Source organism: Mirounga leonina, unplaced genomic scaffold, assembly GCF_011800145.1.
Source record: "Mirounga leonina isolate KUSES-001 unplaced genomic scaffold, KU_Mleo_1.0 Mir_174, whole genome shotgun sequence".
NCBI lineage: Eukaryota > Metazoa > Chordata > Mammalia > Carnivora > Phocidae > Mirounga > Mirounga leonina.
In genome coordinates this window covers 49,469,789-49,487,735 of record NW_023270451.1, presented here as the reverse complement: position 1 = coordinate 49,487,735, position 17,947 = coordinate 49,469,789, and the positions used below count along the sequence as shown (strand labels likewise).

The window sequence follows — 17,947 nt, the reverse complement described above, 5'->3', positions numbered from 1 at the left end:
ACAAAAAGACATCCAGTCAATAGGAAGGCAGTACAGGTAAAATATAATTTTAATGAAGTTGGAAGGATGTTAAAATTGTTGAGGTGGTCTTCAAGTGGTTATATTATTTAAAGTTATTGAATCTGTGAGTTAATGACATCATCAGAACGTGAGAATTTTAAAATCCTGATTGATATCTTGTTAATTTTGTAAAGAAATGTATTTGTTGATTTTCTGAACTCTTACTCTCATCAGAATGAAAATATCAGCCTATTATGCTGGGCACAAGATTCAAATCAGTATATTTCTAAAATTCACTTTTTGCAGAGGGATTTCATAAATACATTTTTAACAATGTGTCTCTAATCTCATGATTGCAATGAATTAAATCTCCTTGAAGAAATAATTACATTTTTGTTTGTAGAGTTCAGATCAGTCAGGATCAACAACGCCATCATCCAGTCAAGAAACCTTGTCTTTAGCTGCCAGCTCTTCCTCAGAAGGATTGAGGCAACGTACCCTTCCACAAGCACAAACCGACCCAGCACAGAGTCATCAGTTCCCCTATGTAATGCAAGGGTGAGTGAAGTCGTAGTTGTGGGCCTCTTAAAAATCTGTTACTCCCGACTTTCAGGGTAGCCCCTCTGCACTAATCAAAGTACATTGGAAATTTATTCATATTCTTCCTTATACATTTTGAGAATTAGGGGGTTAAGGAGAGCAGTGCTTTTGAAAGCTGGCCATACCTCAGAATCATCTAGGGCAGTGCTTTTCAGTCTTTAATGTTTGTGCTAATCACCTGGGGATCTTGTTAAGCTGCAATATGATTCAGTAAGTCTGATGGGCCCGAGATTCTGCATTTCCAGCAAGCTCCCAGGTGATGCTGATGCTTCTGATGCTTTGACCACACTTCAAATAGCAAGGATCTAGGTAGCTAAAAAAATTCTTTTAGGTTCACCGTGGATCTACTCAAATTAGCTTTCTGGGAAGCTGATGGTGAGTGAGGGTGTTCTTGGAAGAGTATAAGGCCCAGTAATCTGTTTTTAAAAAGTTCCACAGGTGTTTCTGATCAGCAAGACTCGGTAATAACTGAGGTAGGGTAAAACTGTGATGTATTATAAAAGATAGGTTAACCGTTGCTATGGTCTTTGTTAGAGGAGTTTACTCAAGAGGCTTGCAATGGCTACATTATATTTAGCAATTACAGCAGGCCTTTTGGATTAGGCAGTCGTAGGGGGAAATGCAGCCAACAGCCACAGCACATCTTTCAGACAGCTCAAAGAGTAGGATCCTGGAGAATACGGTTTGGACCTGGGTTATGTACGAAACCAAGGTATTTAACTGGGGTACTATAATTTGTTACTTTTGAAGTAAAGGAAACATGAGTAATAGGTAGTGAGATCGTTTTGTATTGCATAGCATGCTGTGGTCCTGCAGTGTGTGACAGTGCTCCAGATCTATGCTTGTGAGGCTAGAAATAAGGAAACAGCTAGGACCTCAGAATGGTAGAAGTGACATAACCAAGGAGTAGCCGTTGACGGCTATGTCAAACAGGATCGAATAAACATTCAGATACTTTTTACTTAGAACTTTAAACTTAATTCAGTACTTTTTCTTTTATATTGAATTATATTTGACGTAAAACATTATGTAATTAAGGTGTACAGCAAAACTCAATTCTTTTTTTTTATGTTATGTTAATCACCATACATCATTAGTTTTTGATGTAGTGTTCCAGGATTCATTGTTTGCATATAACACCCAGTGCTCCATGCAGAATGTGCCCTCCTCAATACCCATCACCAGGCTAACCCATCCTCCCACGCCCCTCCCCTCTAGAACCCTCAGTTTGCAAAACTCAATTCTTAATGTTGAAAAACAAAGCTGAGTATATAGCTTAAAATATTTTCTATCTTATGACAGTAATTCATTTCCTCTTTTTTTTGCAGAATAAGACAGTTTCAGTTTCTCTCAATTTGTACAGTGATTTTACTTATTTGGTGGTAGTGCTGGAAAGTGAGAGTATAATGCATATAATAAACCTGGAAGAATATATAATGACATGTTAATAATGATAATAAGATTTTTAACTCTTTCTCATACTTATAGTGAATATATTTTGTAATAAAACAAAACTTATAAGTTACAGGTCTTCAGAATAAGACCATAAATACCTTGAGAAAAGATTAATAATTTCTCTAAGATTAATTATTTCTCTAATAATTTCTGTTGAGGAAATCAACATGGAAGCATTCGGCTCTTAGCAATGTATTAAACAGATCAGAAAATTCTGAAAGAGTGTTTATTTTGCCAAATATAAGTATTAAAATGATGAACAATAAAATATTTAAAGATATTACAGCTTTACTTAGGGAATCTATTACTAGATGAATAATGTTTGGTTTCAAATCAGGAAGGTGGTATAGCTTAGTGACTGTACAGATTCTGGAGCCAGCTTGCCTTGGTTTGAATCTGTCTACTGACTACTTGCTTGGGCAAGTCTTTTCCCTGCTTTGCTTCAGTTTGCTCATTATCTGGAGATAGTAGTACTTATCATACAGGATTCCATTGTGGATTAAAAGAGTTCATGTATGTGAAGCGTTTAGTGATGTGTTAGCAATTACTTACAAATTGTAATTCATACTTACAAGAGAATGTTGTACCTTTATTCAGCAAACGGATTTGAATGAATGAATGCCAGTACTAGGTGCTGGAAAATAAATATATTTGGGAAGAGCACTTTGTGATATACAAAGCAATTTACTGAAAGTTTAATAGATTATTCAGTTTAATAATGAATATAATTTAACTTAATCTCATAGGTGTAATTTTTTACTAATGAAGACTTTAAATCTATCTTTAAGTAGATTTTGTTTAACATAGGCCTTAGCCTTAAATGTGCAAGAGCAGTAATTTAGTGACCTTGATGAACTCACCAACAAAATATAAGCTGTGCATTCCTTTTTCAAAATTCAGTACAGCTTACATTTAACTAGTCACATGCTTTTCACCATGTAGGTTAGTGTTCTCAGTCTTTAGTGAGCTTGTTAAAACTCCTAAATCCTGGTCCCTACTCCCTGAGATTTTGAATCACTAGGTCTGGGGTGGTGCTCAGGAATTTGCCAACTTAATACTCTGGGAACCTCATGTTGAGAAATCCTAATACAGGTGATTATTTGCCCCTATCTAGGTCTTGAGGAAATATGGGAAGACCAAAGCAGTATGTGCACATCATCACATTGGCTGTCCATTTATAATGTCACATTTATAAATCCTGACTGACTGCTTTGGACTTAGTCTGTTGTGCTGTCACATTTATTTACTTTAACTTTGAAAATTACTGGTTGGGTTATAGAATACCCATTGTTTTGTACATCAGTTTTTTCTCCCTGAAATATTAACAGCTTTGTTTTATAATTAACAAAACCAAAACCTACTCATTGTACCCTTCCATATTGTCTGGTTTTTTTAAAAGTAAAAATTGCTGGGGCGCTTGGATGCCTTAGTCGGTTAAGCGTCTGATTCTTGATTTCGGCTCAGGTCATGATCTTAGGGTTGTGAGATGGAGCCCTTTGTCGGCCTCTATGCTGGGCGTGGAGCCTGCTTAAGATTCTCTCTCCCTCTGCACCCCCCCCAAAAAGTAAAAATTGCTTATAGCTCATCACCTAGAAATAACTATTACTAATATTTTTGTGATATCTTTTCACTTTTCTAAGTAAACTTTTAATTTTTTTTATTTTTTTTAAAGATTTTATTTATTTATTCATGAGAGAGAGAGAGAGAGGCAGAGGCAGAGGGAGAAGCAGCCTCCCTGGAAAGCAGGAAAGCAGGGAGCCCGATGCGGGTCTCGATCCCAGGACCTTGGGATCATGACCTGAGCCGAAGGCAGATGCTTAACTCACTGAGCCACTCAGGTGCCCTAAGTAAACTTTTTAAATAAAAAATAATACTATTATATTTTGTAAACCTTTTTTAAAAATATAATTTAGCGAGGACATATTTCCAGTTCAAATATAAATCTACCACATTTAAAGTCTTGAGACACATGGCATTCTGGATGAGTTCTTATATTCACACCAGTGTTTTTTAGACTTTGGTTCAGCATTCATTTAGGGTGATATAGCTCTGGAGGAGAGTTGGGGGTGGGGATAAAGAGCAGAGAGAAAGACCATTAGAACCAGTGCCCAAACAGCAAAATAAAAGCCCTGCAGCTAACCAGGAAGTTCAAAGACCAACTATTGTTATTTGAACATGAACACGCTTACAAAGCCCTTAATCCCCTTCCTGCCACCCCAAGCAGCTTATCGAAATACTCCGTGCACATGTGTGTAGTTCTCCTGAGAGAAGATCCAAGAAGTACAAGTTTCTCTAGTTGTTTATGTTCCGGTAGTGCCTTAACTACCAGTTTAACATCCTGGCAGTTAAACTGCCAGTTTAACATCCTGGTTGGCTACCCCTCAGTCGTCTTCTATACCCACTTCTTGTTTGAAACAGCCTTTGTTCAGCACTTTGCAATCATATTCTTATTATGCACCACCCAATTCAAAGCCCATTCTTTCCAGGGAGACTACTTTGATGCACACAGGACATTTTCTTTTCCCAGCATTACCTCTGTATGTCTCAGCCTCTGGTGTCCCTTTATTTAAGAAAGTTTTAAGATTTTTCATTATGTGGATATGCCAGCTGGCTCACTCCTCTATCGATGAAGAATGTCATTAGTTGGTTTTACTACATAATGACCTCAAAATCTCAGTGGCTTACAACAACACACTTCATTTTTCTTGTTCACCAATCTTGTTAGTCACTCGGGACAGCTCTGCCTCAGGCTGTAGGTTGAGTTCTGGTCTGTTTCATGTTTCTCATTCTTTGAACTAGAAACTCCCTAGGACAGGTTCTTCTTATGACAAATGACAGGAACACAAGAGGGGAAGCTAACCCCTGAGCACACTTATAATCTCTGCATGTGTCACATTCACTAACGTTCCGTTAGCCAAAACAAGTCACATGGCCATGTTCAATAGCATTGAGGTATTGCCAGGTTACCAGTGGTGTGCTGGTAAATGCTTACCAACTGGCTTTTCTTGCGGGGAGGGGGAATAAAGCTGATTTGTAGCATTTGCTGATTTTTCTGGTGTTAAGTACTTTCACCACGGCTGATTTCAAGATACCAAGGGTTGGCTCACAAAATTCCTGAACTTGAGCTTTGTGAGTCAATATTAGCTGGTATAAGCCAGCTTTAGCTTTGCCCCTGTATGCCAGACAGTATGCATGTATAATCCTGTTATAGAAGAGTGAAGAATTGGGGCAATATTCTATCATAAGGGTTTGGGTTGTTTAATTTCTTCCCACTAAACCTCACTACAATCAGTATTCTTTTTTTTTTTTTTAAAGATTTTATTTATTTATTTGAGAGAGAGAGCACATGAGAGGGGGGAGGGTCAGAGGGAGAAGCAGGCTCCCTGCCGAGCAGGGAGCCCGATGCGGGACTCGATCCCCGGACTCCAGGATCATGACCTGAGCCGAAGGCAGTCGCTTAACCAACTGAGCCACCCAGGCACCCTACAATCAGTATTCTTAAATAGTATTTATTTATATGTTAGCAGTTATTCTTTTAGGATAAGTTGTAAGAAGGGGAATTCCTGGGTCAAAGTGTTTCTTAAGACTTTTTGAGGCTCTTAAAGACCATTGCAAAATTGCAGTAAAGAAAAGTTGTACCAGTTTATTCTCCCAATAACAGTTGTTAAAGAGTCTGATACCCCATACAAATATGTTCTTGCCAATGTGATAAATTGGAATGTTCCTGTTTTAATTTGAGTCACGATAAAGACGTTCTTTTTGTTTTGTTTTGTGAAATACTTATTTGTTGGTGTGTTGCTGTTTTCCGAAATTCATTTGTGACAGTTCTTTATCTAAAAGAATATTAATAGTACTTACAGAGCACTTAGCACAAGCTCGGCATTGTGTTAAACACTTACACATGCTATAATTCAGTGCTGTACGTTGACTTTTACATCAACTCTGTGGTCTAGGTACTTTTTTCTCCCATTTTATAGATGAGAAGGAGGCTTAAAGGCTCTGAGCTTGCCTAAGTTCACAGGAGTGGTCAGCCGCAGAACTAGAACTCAAATCCATATCTCACTTGAAAGTCTGTGTTCTTAACAGTCTTGTTGAAGTGACTATTTTGTTGTTTGTTTTAATAGGTTGCCATTTGTATTTTGACTTCATTTATAATGGTGTTTCTCTCCTCTCTGCCCTCCCATTTAAAACTTTATTCTAGTCAGATCTACTGATCAGATTTTAAGTATTGGTGACTGAGTAAGCAAATCTGTTTCTTTGAGGACACTGTGACTTTCTTCAGTAAAAGTTTACCTTATAATTTGTTATATGCTGGACACTGAAGACAGGAAGATGAATTATGTACTTGCCCTCAATGGAAGTAGGTCAGATAGACAAATTACCATCTGCTGATGTGTTACCATAGTCTTGAAAAAAGTTTTGCAGGAGCTTGGAGAAGGAAGTGACTGTCTCTGCTTAGAGGAGTGGGGAGGGCTTCATAGATGGTAATGTTTGAGCTGATTTTAAGGGAAGTTCAGCAGGTAGAACAAAGCAAGTGTGCAGAGTCTTGAGAAGGCATATTCTGGGAGTAAGGTGGGGATTCCCTGCAGTTGGTTCATCTTGGTATGGAGTGGTAAGGGAAATGGGGCTGATTTCACAGGTTTTTTTTGAAAGAATTTGTTCCTGAATTTTGAAGTTTCCAGTTCCTTTTATCTTCTCTCCTTTGTAATTCCTAACTTTAAAAAACGTATTAATGAGTGTTTCTTGGTATAGCTCTCAAGTATTTGTGAATGACAGTCTTTCAAGTTCTTGGTTTTTGTCATGATCTCTGTTGTACTCAACCATTTCCATGTGTTCCTGTGAATGTCCCTCACCCCTTTTTTCTGTTGTTTAGTTTTTATCAAATAGTACTAACTGGTATAGTCTGTCTGAAAAGGAAAACAAAAGCTGTTAGAACTTGTGCCATCAAATGATTTCCTCCCGCAGGTATATAACCGCAGTTTCCTCACCGAATTTGCTTATACTTTTTAAACATTCACAAGTACAGAAAATATTATAATGAGCCCCCATTTACCTAACACCCAGCTTCAACAACTTAACCATTTATCTATTCCCTCTTGTTCCTCCTTTTTTTTATTGGGCTGGAGTATTTTCAAAGCAAAACCTAGATACCCTCTCATCTGTAAATACTGGGTATCTGTCACAGATAGGACAGATACAGACTATAAGAAAATGTTAATCAAAATACCAGTAGAATACTCAGAAATTCTTTAATATCATCAAATACCCTATTCATATTCAGTTTTTCCTGATTATCTCAAATGTCTCTTCTGGTTGTCTTGATTGAATCAGTATTCAGAGGGTGACAGATTACATTTAGTTGATGTTTCTTAAAGCTCTTCTGATCCTTTGCTCCCACCTCCCCCTCTCTTTTTAAAATTTTAATAATGTTTATTTTTTATTTTATAGCTAATAGTTGCTGTGTTTTTAACAATATTGCTAATATAAAATATCATTTGTGTAGGGCAGAGATGTGAAAATTTTCCCCATATTTTGTATTTCTTTAAGTTAATTCTCAGAAGCTGAATTACTTGGGCTGTTGGGTAAAAGTGAACATTTTTAAAGATATTTAATTTTGTAAAATTGTTTTTTAAAGCCTTATTCCAGTTCATCCTGTTAGCAGTGAAATCAATTATTGCCAATTGTACATTAACAGTCTTTTGAATATCATATTAAAAATTCATGAATTTGTTATTGAGTCTTGTCTCATTCTGGTTAGACCCAGCTTATATCAGCTAAAGATAAAATTCAAGTAATATGAAGAAAAGGAAAGTTAGCAAGTACACAAATTCTGCATTTACTCATATGTTTATTCCTGTAGGTGTCTTGATATATGTGAATTTCTACAAATCTCATATCACACACTTTGGAGTTGTATTCAGATTTAGGGATAAAGGACAGTAAAAATAAAAATAGCTAACATTTATTGAGTACAGACTAACAATCTTATGAGGAAGAGTCTATTATTAGCTCCATTTTAGAGGCAAGGAAACTGAGGCATAGAGAACTTAAGTATGACCTTCCACAAATTTTATTGAGTTAATAGACATTTAACCTACTTTAAGAATGCATGTATAAATATGTTCTGCCAGTCTTGGTTTTTTAACTAAAAAAAAAATTTTACAGATTTTTATAATGTTTTTTATTTTATAGCTAATAGATGCTATGTTTTTAATAATATTACTAATATAAAATATCATTTCGGTAGGCTCCCCATTCCTCAAAATATTTTGTCGTGAAGTATATTTTAGGGCTTTTGGTTCTTAAGGAGAATGTACTTAAAATGTAATTAAAAGTATTTTTGGCCTTTTCTGCTGAAATGGGAAGATAGCAAAATGTTCAGGCTTGCCACACATTTTGTGGGTGACTTGCTTTATTTTCTTATTAAGATTGGGCTGAAATGTTAGTTGTTCTATAATTTGGGGCCTGGGTCATCCTGTATAAACCATAATATCTTATTTGAAGAATGTTGAAAAATAAGTATTTTTCTTTTCAGTATGATTTAGTGTATTTTGTCAACGGGTGGCTTATACTTAAGAAATGAAAATTCCAAGAAATGCTTTCAACTTCTAGAGCATGAAAAGACATTTCTTTTATCTGTGTATTGCAGAAATGTGGACAACCCGCTTCCTGGGCAAGCTATTCCAGCTGGATTCCCAGTGTATCCCGCTTTCAGCCCCCTGCAGATGCTGTGGTGGCAACAGATGTATGCTCATCAGTATTACATGCAATAGTAAGTTAATTTGAGTTCGGTTTTTTTTTTTTTCTTTTTGCTTAGTGTGCTACTTGCTTTATTTTCTTTTTCATCCTAGGTAAGTTGATATGGGATTCCATTTACTGATGTGTTTTATTGGTTTTTAAAAATTACTATGAGAATGAATTTGCCAACATTTCAGCAGATACCTTTCTTTTAAATGATTTGGCTAAAGAGAAAAGGGTTCACATCCAGTTCACATCAGCTAAACCTATTCTCTGTTTCTCCCTCTCTCTCCTAATTACATTTAGCAGTATTGAGATGCTTTCTTTAATATAACATTTTATCTACTTAAGAGGAGAAAACTTAGGATCCTAAGTTTCACTGGAAGGCAGCAAATCTACATGAAGAGATAGGATGCTAAATGAAAGGGAATCCTATGTCAGGAACATTCATGTTGACATAAGGCTAATAATATGCTTTCTGGACTGTCAGCATTTTAGTAAGTCTTGCTTCTGGTCAGCATGGATCGTAGCACCGAGCACAGCTTCTCAGCCTTCATTCTTCTGGACTTCTATGTATTCATTTAACATTTCTAGCTTCTCTTTAATGTTCTCTTGTTTCTGTGATTTTGTTATCCTCTTCGTTCTTTCTGTTTTTCTGATCACTCATTTTGTGTCCTTGATGGCTCATTTTTCCCCTTCTTCTAAATGGTAACATTGCTTGTTTAGTTAGACAGAAATTTGTGTACTTGCCATGTACCTTATGACAATCTGGTAATGAAGACAGGGTTCAGTCCTAGGCCACTCCTCTTGAATTTTTTCCTTCTGTGGCCTTAGTCATTAGCTCTCGGTGGATGACCCCTTTTCTTTATCTCCTGTGCTTCATCCTGGTTGCTGGAAGATTTCCCTAGGGAAATTTGCCTTTCCTTTAAATTCAGGATGTCTCAAATTTGACACCACTGTCCTCTTAAATGTGTTCTCCTTCCTGACTTGTCAGTGACACAGTCTCCTCTCATTCATTCTCCAGGCTCTTAACCTCAATCAGCTTTGACTCTGCCTTCAGTTATCCCTGAACCCAACAATTTACCAAGATGAGTTAATAGGTTGTTTCTAACTTTTGTTCTTCCCCTATATCTTCCTTTCAATATTTTGCCCAGATCTTTTCGCATTTTGGACCTACCTTACTGCAATTGTTCTTTCTCCTTTTGGATTCTTTACTATATTTCATCCTGCTGCTGCCAGGTTAATGAGCTTCACACAGAATTGAGCCAGTCATTCCCCATCCTCCCAAATACCTGATGGTTCCCTTGCCTACAGTGTGAAGTCTGTATCCTTATCCTTACTCCAGACCTTACCCCATAAAGCTGATGTGCTTTATGAACCTTATATCCTAATGTTCTCTTGCATGATCCCTTGGCTGCAGACAGGCTATTTGTACCTTACCTATTGCTGTGGTCATAGTAACCATCTGAGTGACTGCTTTGTGCTTAGTACTGTGCTAGATGCTAGATGCTTTACACCCCTTGTCTCATTTATAACTCCTGAGAACTGTGTAAGATAAGTGGGGCTTATTGTAGCTTGTTATAAACTATACACTATTATGTACATTATTTAACTTCTGAGCCTCAAGTTCTCTCCTTTAATGAAGTGTAACTCACCTATGAATCAGAATATCCGTGAGGTAGGATGTGTTTTGGAAACTAAAAAGCCCCCTACAGATACAAGGTATTAGCATACTGAATTAAATGGGCTTTTGTAGCCTGGGAAACTTCTGTTTTGCTATCCTGATTTATAAACATTTTATTGTAAAAAAATTTCAGCATGCAAAAAGATAGAATAGTGAAATGAATCCCTGTGTACTCATCACCCAGCCTCAACATTTATCAAATCATGGCATTCTTGTTCTAGAACTTGCCCCTCCTGTGCTGGATAATTTAAAGCAAATCCCAGATATATTATCTTTTTACTGGAAGCCTCATATAGAAAAATTTATTCTTTCAAGCAATCAAATTATAAGCAAACTTCAGGAACACAATTCTTCATAGGTTTACGAGTACCTATTCCAGTGGTTCCCAGATGGAGTTCCCAAAAGTCAGGATTGGGGTCGGGGGGTTGTTATCTGGGATCTAGTTAATATCTTAAAACACAAATACAAATCATTTATCACTGACAATGGACACACAGGGTAATGATCAATTTACATTTTTAGACATATTTTTCAAAAAATGGCTCTAAGGGAGAGGTGGTGGGTGCGGTGGTAGTCATCCCACGTAGAAAAACAAAAGGGGCCATTAGTGAAAAGATTTGGAAAAAGATTTGGTCATTATGTTATAAAGTAATTTAATGAAAGAGAGAAAAGATAATGATTACCATGGCCTTCTCATGTCTTCCACCTCTCCCCTACCATCTTAGACTGTGAGGCTAAGGGAGCATCCTTTCCTGAGCTACTCTCTCCTACCATCAGTCTTGACCTCACTTTTCCACTGGGATTCATGCTTACCTAAGAAATGTGGTACCAGAGTTGTGATATTCCATGTTAGGTTTATGAAAAATACATATGGCTCCCCAAGGAGGTTTTACAAAATAAAAGAGTATGATAAAATTTTTTTTTCTTCTTAATATTTATTTTGGTGAATATTTCAGTCAAGCTGCAGTTTCAGCTCAGGCCACATCAAATGCCAACCCTGCTCAGCCTGCTGCTTCACAGCCTCTAAATCTGCCACGTGTTCCTGGAGAAGAACCCCCACCAGCTCCAAACCTAGTGGCCCAAGAAAATCGACCCATGAATGAGAATGTTCAAATGAATGCACAGGGAGGTCCAGTGCTAAATGAAGAAGACTTCAATCGAGACTGGCTAGACTGGATGTACACGTTCTCACGAGCTGCAATTCTCCTTAGCATTGTATACTTCTATTCTTCTTTTAGTCGGTTTATCATGGTAATGGGAGCCATGCTACTGGTTTATTTGTGAGTGATGCTTGTTAACTTTTTGTGGTTTCTTTTAATTACTTTCTAAAATGTTCACAGAATTTGGCATATAGTAGTCTGTCATGACTGTTGAGTGAAGGAATAGGAGTTTTGGACTCCAGATACCTAGCACCAAAAGCAAAGTAGGTTATGTTGAGTAAATATGTTTATCAGAACGGTCTACAAGCAGATTTTTCTTTCACCGTCTTTCATAATAAAAAATTATTAATTCATTTAGACATGCTCTATCAATTATTTAGAACTTGAAGTGTCTGATGCTCTATTGCATAAGGATATTCTTTTTAGTTATAGTTATCATTAGTAAGACCTATAGGAATAGGTCAGACTTTTTTTCCTAAGTAGACTTTTTCTTGCCCCCCTTTACCCCAAGAGGCAAAGAAATATGTAGTTGAATTTCATTTTGAAAAATAGCAGAAAAGATGTTATGACTCTCAATATGTTAGGACATTAAGATAGCTAAGTTAGATCTTAAGATATCTAGCATAGAACCAGCAAAGCCCATGATAGATTTTTTAGACTTAAGTCAATTCCTGTTTTGCTGTCATTGCTTTGAGAGGGGCAGTTCTTGGTCCTAAGTAGGAAATTTGGTCTTTTTATTTATTATAGTTGAAATAATTATTCTGTTGTAGGACACTGTTTTAAAGCGATACAAATAAAAACAGTTGAGACTTCTTTTCTTTTCTCTTTATTTTACTGCACAGACACCAAGCTGGATGGTTTCCTTTTAGGCAAGAAGGTCGTCAGCAACAGGCTCCTGACAATAATGCCGAAGTTAACAATGATGGGCAAAATGCAAACAACCTAGAACTTGAAGAAATGGTATGCTAATGAGGCTTTTGTATATTTCAAATATAGATGTTCCTCAGCAGTGTAAGAAACCAACGTGATAAAAGAATCTTGGGGCATTCCACAAGTTTTTGTGGAATGGCACGTGAAGAAAAGTTAACATATAAATTGTGTGATTTTATCTGGGAGAACTTAGAATATAATACTGAATCAGTCATATATTTGAATTAAGTAGGGGGCACGTGGGTGGCTTCGTCAGTTAAGTGTCCGACTCTTGATTTTGGCTCACGTCATGATCTCAGGGTCGTGAGATAGAGCCCTATGTTGGGCTGTGCACTCAGGGGGGAGCCTGCCTAAGATTCTCTCTCTCTCTCTCTCTCTCTCTCTGCCCTTCTCTCCCTCTCTCCCTCTGCTCCTCCCCCATGCTCATGCTCTCTCTCTCTGTCAAAAAAAACAAAAAACAACCACAAAAAGAATTAAGCAGGAAGAATTAACATTATTCTTCGTGAAAATAGCCTAGAAAGAAAGTTATGCACACGGTGAGAATTTATTGTATTAAATTGGCAGTTATCCCTTTGAACTTGAACACTGAGGAATTTATCAATTTTGGATTTAACAAAGATTTCTGATGACCAGATATGTACCACTTCCTTATTACATGCTCATATTCCTTTTCTGTAGGGAAGAGTTTAATTCTGTCTTTTTCTGTCATGAGTTAATGCTAACTTCAAATCCCTTAGGAGTATGTTTCTTGTTTGTTTGAAAGGAGCGTCTTATGGATGATGGGCTTGAAGATGAGAGTGGAGAAGATGCAGGTGAAGACGCCGGTGCAGTTCAAAGGCCTGGATTAATGGCGGCAGCTTGGTCTTTTATCACCACCTTCTTTACTTCACTGATACCAGAGGGGCCTCCCCAGGTTGCCAATTAGACCTGAAAAACTGTGCCAGTTACAGAGGAGGGTCTGACTTTAGGAAAGTGTTTTAAATAACAGTGCAATTTCAAAAAAATTTATTACTTTCTTTTCATCATCATGTACAGAGGTGTTTTTTTCTTTAAGCTTCTCATGCATATGAATATTTTAAGCACAAATGGACTACTAAATGTGTGATTTCTTTTTTAAGATTCTAACAGAACATAGTATAACAATATTGGTCTTCCAGGTTTTGTTAATTTCAATTATGTATATTATATCAAGGCAGATCTATTTGTGTGTCTTATTTCTTTAAAGAGCTGCTTCCCATATAAATGTCTATAGCCAACAGCCCAGCCCTTCAGTGTATAATTTGAATAAATATATCTATTTTCTGTGAATTATCCTGAAAGTTTTAAACAGAATGACCTCATAGTTTTTAATAAAGAATATTATTTACCTAAAATGTGCTAGCAGCATCTTGCCCAGCCATAAAGCAATAAACTTCTCAATAATCTTAATTTTAACATTTGGATAAATAATGGAAACTTTCTATTTTAAGGGCATGTATCCCATCAATTGGAATTAGTACCTTAAAAAAAAGGCAGCTCTTCAATGGAATTAATAGTGATATAAATGTTTGATACAGGCAGTACTTTTATAAAATATGCTGGAAATTGCTCCCTGTAATTTTTTTAAATAAAAGGTCAATTATGGTAAACTGTCTTATGGGATATTTGTTCAGACCTTTCAGTAATGTACCCATTACATGTAAAAATCTATGTAAATTTCAATAGTTGTTGGAAAATCTTGCTGAAGTCTTCCAGGTCATTTTCACCTCTTTGTGTTCCAGATGGATATCTCTTAGTTCTCAGTCTGAAACCTTGATAGTCTATTTAAAAATCCCTGTGAAAGCCAATTCAGTATTTTATAAGAAAAGAGTAAGTTTCTCATAGGGCAGCTAAAAATTAAAATTGGACAAATGAGGATAGGAGAACTTAGTGTGCAAGAACTTGATCTCACATGAAATGTATTATAAAGTTATATGTGGTACTGGTCTGGTAATATATGATTAGATAATAGAACAAAATAGAAGATTTTGAAAGATTAAGAAAACAAATGATTTTCTAAGTTGTTTACTTATAATGATAAAAGTGACATTTCAAGGGATAACTCTTTGAAAAGTAAAGTTAGGTTTGTTTATAGATGTCAATCAAGATATCATGATTCAGTATGAGCAATTGAACATGCAACTACTAACAGAAAATATAGATGAATACTTCTATAATAATTGGGGTTACAAAATGCCTTTATGGCAGAATCCCTAAAAGAAAAGGTTGCTATGTATATAATATTTTGACATACATAATTAAAAGGCAAAGAATTAGGGGAAAAAAGATTAAAACAATAATAATAAGTCCTAAATTTTGTTAAAAGAAGACAATATCCCAGTAGGAAATGGGCAGGATAATCTCTAGTCAGGTTGGGCTGGGTGGCTTACACAACAAACATTTATTTCTCCCAGTTTTTGAGGCTGAGAAGTCCAAGATCAAGGTGCTGGCAGATTCTGTGTCTGGTGAAGGCCCTTTTCTTGGGTAGATGGTCATCTTGCTGTATTCTCAAATGGCAGAGAACAGAGCAGAAGTACACTCTCTCTCCTCTCTTCTTACAAGGGCACTGATCCTGTTCCTGAGAGCTCTGCCCTCATGCCCTAGTTACCTCCCAAAGACCCCACCTCCTAATACTATCACCCTGGGGGCTGGGATTTCAACATGAATTTGGGGTTGGAGAGACACACAAACATTATGTCTGTAACAGATACAAATATGGGCAATAAATATGAAAACAGATGTAATGAGTCCCAAGGTTAAAACTATCAAATTATTAAAATAATAATCAATGTAGGTGAAGCTGTAGGGGAATATAAAATAGTATATAGCCTTTCCAGCAAGTATCAAATTTTCAAAGTGTGTACAGAATCATTCAGGGTCATCTTATTGTTCCTGGAATAAAAATCAGGTTCCTTAACATGTTTACAAAGTTCTGAAAGGTTGCCTTGCACCCTCTCAATCTCTGCTCACCATTAATGCCTCTCTTTTAGCTAGGCTGGTCTTCCAATTCCAGTACTCTCTCCTTCCAGCCCCAGGACTTTTAAAATTGTTCTTTTTGCTTGGAACACAGAGACTCTTCCTTTTTTTCCCTTTTTTCCTTTTTTTTTTTTTTGCCTTGTTAACATTTACTAATCATTCATGAGATCTCAGCTAATGGCCAGTTCTGTAGAGAACCTTTTCCCTGGTAGCACTGTTCTTTGCAGATTACACCAGTGCAGTTTATATTTATTTCCTTTTGTCTCTCCCACAAGATACGAGGGCTATGAGGTTGGGAACATATTTATGCTCATTGTAATATCCCTAGTCCTAGAAGAGTGCACAGCAATTAGTTCAATACTGAATGAGTGATTGAAAATGTACATATCCTTTGAATCAGCAAAAGTTTGAAAGGGTATGGTGTATGTGTGAGATTTAGCTTTTAAGATATTGCATTGTTTTAACAGGAAAGAATTAGAACTGATAGATATCCAACTGGGTGAGCTTTGGTACATTTGTATACTGTTTGGATCACAATTAGGGATGGCTTGCTTCAGGGCTGATGGAGTGAGTGCATCCAGAGGGAGGGTCTGGATTTTAACCTGGGAGCTAAATAAATAAACTGTCAAAGCTGTAAGAAATGCTTCATGGGTCATATCCTAAACCAGAATGGTTGGGTAGGGTAAGAATGCAGAGATAATTATGAGACAGATTAATCTTTCTTCTTTTGGGAGCTAGAGATGGGAGAATTGGAGCCATAGAATTCATAGAGGGGAACAGCATTGTAGGGGACACCCATGTGGAAGAAATGAACAGGTCTCTGTATCCTAGCTGCAGATTGGGGCTAAGGAGAAAAATGTTAGTCATAGACGCCCCCTCTAAAGATTCTAAGAACAGTGGAATGTGTTGCTGGATTTTAATGATTTTCACTACATTATTAATTCCCTCATGTTAGGCTCACTTTTGGTAAGACTTTGTCAAAACCTACAGCCCAGTGTCAGCTGTGCTTTAGAGGATTAAGGGAGGAGCTGTGTCCATACTGGGGCCAGATGGTGCCTAGGGGGCTGTGGTAGCTTGGAGATGGTTTCCAGATGGCAAAGGAGCAGCACAGAAGCCCAGACACTGGTCTGTAGGCCAAATGCTGACTAGCAACAGCCAGGATGGATTTGTGGGATATAAACACTTTCTAGGACTTCTGTTCCTTACACATCACAATAAAGACTAGAATTTGTACAGCCAAGCAGTATGGGCGAGAGGGTCGGATTATGTTAGGTGGGTAAAAGGAAAAGGGTGATTCTCAGGACTGGAGACTTGGAGACAGTTCTTGCCATAGTTTGGTGGCATTGTTCAGTGCCACCATCTATCATTATTCTAACTGGTTTTCCTGGCTCCATCATCACTATTGAAATTTGGCTTTTCAAATGAGGGGAGAAAAGACCAAGTTTGTATCCTCATTTGTACAGTCCCAGTGGCTATTTTTGCTTCATTGTGGAAAGACTAAGGTGTGCTGATTTATAGATCAGCTTTCGATAAGTCTGGTATAAATCAGACCGTCAGGCCTGTCATATCTGGAATTGCGTTGCTGGGTCTGCAAAACTGCACCAGGCTCTGCAATGTGGTGTTCTCAATGACAGAGTATTTCCTGGAGTCCCAGCGTGGCTGGACTCACCACCCCACGTGGCATCATGTGCTCTAACTGTAACCGGGAAAGTGAAATAAACTGGCCACGTGGTGAGTACAAAACATGCTTCTGGCATTTTATATCTTATATAAATATAGTTTGGATGTTTCAATATTTCAACAATTAAAAGTACTTTAAACATTTTTTTGAAAAATTTTTATGTGGTAGGAACGTCGAACGTGAGATCTCTATTAACAGATTTTTAGGTGTACAATATAGTAACATTTAAAAACATTTAAGACATTTAAAATGCTTCTTGAATTTAAGTGTTGCCTCTTATTAAAATACTATGGAATCTTTGAAATAAAGCCTTTTCTTACAAAGAGAGCCCAGAATAATTAGGGTTCTTGTTCCTTAGCACGTGGAGCTTCTCTGTGTCCAGGAGTCCTAGTAAGCAGAAAGCTTTTCCCAGCACAATGAGGGCTCAGCCCTAATATCGAGAGGATAGCGAAAGATCTGTCTCCCTTTTCCAGAGCAAACCTTGGTGGTTATTGTCTCTCATTACACTTAGATACACCCTCGAGGCCATAGCCTAGGAGGGCTAATTTCATGAGTCTTCTTGCCAAAGCTTACTTCCTTGATCCTGCTGCTAAATTCTGACTCTCTCACTCCAATTGATCTACTTTCCAAAATGAACACACGAACGCCTGCGTAAACTATTTCATGTGGTGCGGTGAGCCATTCTATCCAAGGGTCCCAAAGCCA

The 17,947-nt window shown here is 37.1% G+C and overlaps 1 protein-coding gene across 1 annotated transcript in view; it reads left to right on the top strand.

Annotated features, from left to right (window-relative positions):
* Window positions 1-14,171, top strand: part of HERPUD2 (HERPUD family member 2) — a 30,168-nt gene extending 15,997 nt beyond the window's left edge. Inside the window, exons 5-9 of the mRNA XM_035020903.1 lie at window positions 404-558; window positions 8,705-8,827; window positions 11,434-11,757; window positions 12,480-12,597; window positions 13,331-14,171. Coding sequence (XP_034876794.1) covers window positions 404-558; window positions 8,705-8,827; window positions 11,434-11,757; window positions 12,480-12,597; window positions 13,331-13,492 — 882 coding nt within the window. The 3' untranslated portion in view covers window positions 13,493-14,171. The remainder of the gene's footprint in view (window positions 1-403; window positions 559-8,704; window positions 8,828-11,433; window positions 11,758-12,479; window positions 12,598-13,330) is intronic.
* The last annotated feature ends 3,776 nt before the right edge of the window (window positions 14,172-17,947 follow it).